We start from the raw sequence: 4,105 nt of genomic DNA on the forward strand, positions 1-4,105 counted from the left end.
TGTGCCCCTGCCCACCGCCCCACCTGTGTCCCTGTGCCCCTGCCCACTGCCTCACCTGTGTCTCTGCATCCCTGTGCCCCTGCCCGCTGCCTCACCTGTGTCTCTGTGCGCCTGCTTACTGCCCTGTCCTGGGCCTCTACGTACCCATTTACCACCCTGCCCCAGTTCCCAAGGCAGGGCTGGCCTAGATTCCCAAGGCCACACCATTGGACCATGCCTGGGAGACAGTTGGGTCTGGAATGAGGGGAACCGTTTGGCTCCCATCTTGAACTGTAACCCTACATTCCCATTGCTCCAGCTCCACACCTTGCTAAATCCTAGTACTGTATGGAACTCATAGGATCAAGACACAAAGTATTATAAAATGTCAAAACTGAAAGGGTACATAGCTAGAAGGTTCTCCAAACGGGCTTCATGGAACCCTACGGATTCTAAAGTGGTGCTTCAGGTGTCAGTGAGAGTGACTTGGCCTCTCTTCACTTTTAAATGTCATACATATGAGGTTTCCCTGTACACCATTTAGACCAGAAGGGTCCTTGTGCTTCTAAAAAAGCTGAAAAACTAATATTGCCCAGCCCCCTCAACTTCGTTGCAGAAACAGAGGCAGAGGCGGGGAGGGGGGATTTCCTGTTCACCGTTGTTCGGTGAGTACAGCATGGCCGGGACCCCAGCTCTCTAGACGCTGCACCTTCTACCCTACCCCCTTCAAGAGGTCATGAAAAATCTCATGAACTGCATGGACAAATATCTAAGAAACTACACTGGGTCTAATAAGTTGGTCAAAAAGGAATTTCCTCTCTTCCCTCCCTTCCTTCTCTCCTTCCATCCTCTCCCTCCTTCTTTCAGATGGGATTCCTGATGATCACGTGGGCTTCCGGGAAGGCCAGTGAACCTGGAGCTAGAGACACGGACTTGAGACTCAGCTCTGTCAGGAGTGCCATGGTGACTTGGGACAAGCCCCTTTCCCTCTCGGGGCCCCCTTTCATTTGTCTCCGTTGGACTCAATAACTGGGGTTGGCATGCTGGATCCTGGGCTCCCCGGAAGGCCACTCCTGCTGTGAAGTTCTAGGACTCTGCCTCCAGGAGGAGTGGGGGTTCTCAGCATGGGGAGATGGGGAACAACAGGGGCACATGGATGCGTGGGCCAATCCGATGGGTAAACGGGATCAGACAAAGGCAGATGGGGACAGAGTCAGCCCTGGCCAACCACTCCCTCTCCAGGCACAGTGGAGACACCTACAGCTGGACCAGCCCCGAAGCAGGGTGGTTCGGCAGATGGGAAAGAGCTGGGTGCTCCAGGGGTACTCACCATGGGCGCTGGTTTTCCTCCAGACACGATGCAGACTAGCGTGAAGTTCTGGGCTTGGTAGCGGCTGAAGGGGGCTGGTGTGTCAGCGGCCACCACTTCAATGGAGGTGGGAGGAGCTGCCCCAAAAGGAAGCACAGGAAGACAAAGACTCAACTGGGAGATTCAGGAAGAGTTCACTGATGACCTAAGATGGCCCAGGTCCATGTTGGGTGCCGGGGGTGAGGGAGGGCAAGTGTTGTCGAACTCCAGGGGGTGCCATTGGCATCCATTACAGCGAGGAAGACATCCTTGCTGGGAATATAGACAAGAGCCCTGTCCTCCTGGAGCTTACAGCTTAGTGCAGAAGACGGACAGGAGTCAAGAGATGGTACAGATCAAAGTGTGAAGTGCATCAGATCCCTGGAGGAATCACGGTGTGTTGAGGGGACTCTGCCCGAGCCTGGGAGTTCCAGGCAGACGCTGCTGAAGCAGCCACATTGCTGCTGTGATCTGAGGTCACAAGAGTGGGTGGGAGATAGCGTGGCAGGTAGAAGGAGCTTTGAGTTTTAACACCTTGAGTTTTAACAAACCCTGAGATTCCCAGCCTCTAAAGTAGCTGGGACCACAGGTGTGTGCCATCATGCCTCGCTTATTTTTGTGCCAGGGCCCGGCAGTAGGTTGGCCAGGAGAGAGCGGAGCAGGCCAGGGGGAATGTGGTGCCCAGCGGGGCTGGGCATATGGGCAGGGCACAGAGCATGTGGCATGCTGTCAGGGGGATTATGACTTGAACTGGCATGCTGGAACAGGTTGTGACATTTTCAGGATTTCTGTGAACCAGCAGTTAACCGTTTGTAACTGGTCACAGTGAGTATTTTCACATCACGAAAAACAGCAACTGCTACACTTTGGGGCTTTTTCCCTCCTTCTTCTGCCCTAGCCCCCAGAGGGCTGATTCATCTTTAAAGCATGGGTTACGGGTTTTTCTTCTTTATTCTGAGAGCAATGGGGAGCCACTGAAAGTTTTCAGTGAGAGCAGTGACATCATCTGGCTTGCATTTGGAAGAGACTGAAAACAGAGTGGGAATTTCAGCTAGGGAAGATGGTACCATACACTCGGATGGGGGAATCTGGACAGTTATTTGTGGCCAGGAGTCTTTCCTTCCTTCCTTTCTGGAAGTTGGCTTGTTTTTGTTGGCCACCCCTTCCACCCACTCAACCTCTCTTCTCTCCTCACCCACTGCCCCTGGCTGGTTTGTCAAAACCCTGGCTCCCAGACACTGTGGGGCATCGCAAGGGGTAGGGACTGGGCCATCAGGCACACTTGGGTCTGAATCCAGCTCAGTCACTACCACCTCCATGTGCTTGTGCAGGTCACCAAAACTGTGAGTCTCAGTCCCCCAGTTTGCTAAATGGGAATAACATTAATACTTGGCAGACATTTTTGCAGGACAAAACCAGATAATGCATATGAAAGGCTTAGCATATGGTAGGAATTTGCTATTATTGTGATTTCTGATATTATTTCCCTAACCACCTCATAATCAGCAGGACAGGAGCCAGAATCTTAGAGCCTCGCTTGGGAAAATCTGTCAATTCTGACTTACCCAGCCTTGGGCCATGCGCAGGGAGGGAAGCAGAGAAAATAAAGAGGTCTGGGCCTTTCCTTCCTGCAGGTGGTTTTCACTCCAGTTAAGTTTAATTAAATTCGACAAACATTTCCTGACACCTACTAGGTGCTGGGAATGATGCCAGCTGCTGCCAGGAGGTGCCCAATGATGAAACAGGTAAAGCATTGCAAAGTTCGCAGTCAGGTGGGGGCGACAGACACTCAGGCCACTCTATTTCAAGGCCTAGTGAAATGAAATCAGGTATGAGTCATTCATTCATTCATTCAGGGAGCCAACTCATGCTGTCGGAAGAGAAGCAGAGCACACAGAAGACAATGGGAGAACAATAGATGGAGAATTGTAATTAAGCGTAAGATCGCATAAAACAGATGGTAAGCGGGATAGGAATTCCGAGAAGGGAAAAATACACCAGAACACGTCAATTACCTAGAAATTGCAGATTCTGCAATCTAACTTTTCCAAAACTCGACCGAAAACCTGGATCCCACACAAGAACCCACAACGGCTAACACTTAGGAATCGGGACCTGTTCTGAGTTTTAATGTGTGTGCATTATTTCCATCTTCACCATCAGTCTACGAGCTGGGTTTATTTATTCCCATTTCACAGATGGGGAAACTTAAGAGGTGAAGCAACATGCTCAAGTTCACAGTGCCAGTATGAGGAAGAGTCAGGATTTGAACTCGGACCGTCTGACTCCAGAGCCCAGCCTCTGACATGAAGCTGAGCCACCTCAACCTTTGGGAAGAAAAAGTGAGCTTGTATCTACTGGTGCCTTTAGATGTAAAGGCACCACCAGGTGCCTTTGAACCACCAGGAACATTCACCTACCTTCCATGGATGCCTTATAATCCAATTCCATCAGGAACGGATGCTGTGGGTGGCTCCAGTTACTCAGTTGCCCTAAAGATCAGTGACCTCTGCAGTTAGAGCTTAGTATAAAACTCTGGCATGGCTGGCGATGGCAGGTGAGTAGGTATCAGGATACTCTCCAAGAATCCTAGAGGTTCAGAACCAGGCAGGTGGCTCCTTTAAAATCACTCATTCATTCTTTCTTACCTTCACTGAGCAAACGGAGATCAGACACCTAGAATCTTCATGAGACGAAAGTACTGCTTTCTTTCTTTCTTTCTTTCTTTCTTTCTTTCTTTCTTTCTTTCTTTCTTTCTTTCTTTCTTTCTTTCTTTCT

The 4,105-nt window shown here is 50.4% G+C and overlaps 1 protein-coding gene across 1 annotated transcript in view; it reads right to left on the reverse strand.

Annotated features, from left to right (window-relative positions):
- IGSF21 (immunoglobin superfamily member 21) overlaps nt 1-4,105 on the reverse strand; it is a 268,005-nt gene that overhangs the window by 13,150 nt on the left and 250,750 nt on the right. Inside the window, exon 5 of the mRNA XM_023219848.2 lies at nt 1,310-1,425. Within this exon, the coding sequence (XP_023075616.2) occupies nt 1,310-1,425 (116 nt within the window). The remainder of the gene's footprint in view (nt 1-1,309; nt 1,426-4,105) is intronic.

The sequence above is a fragment of the Piliocolobus tephrosceles genome, chromosome 1, assembly GCF_002776525.5.
Source record: "Piliocolobus tephrosceles isolate RC106 chromosome 1, ASM277652v3, whole genome shotgun sequence".
Taxonomy (NCBI): Eukaryota; Metazoa; Chordata; class Mammalia; order Primates; family Cercopithecidae; genus Piliocolobus; species Piliocolobus tephrosceles.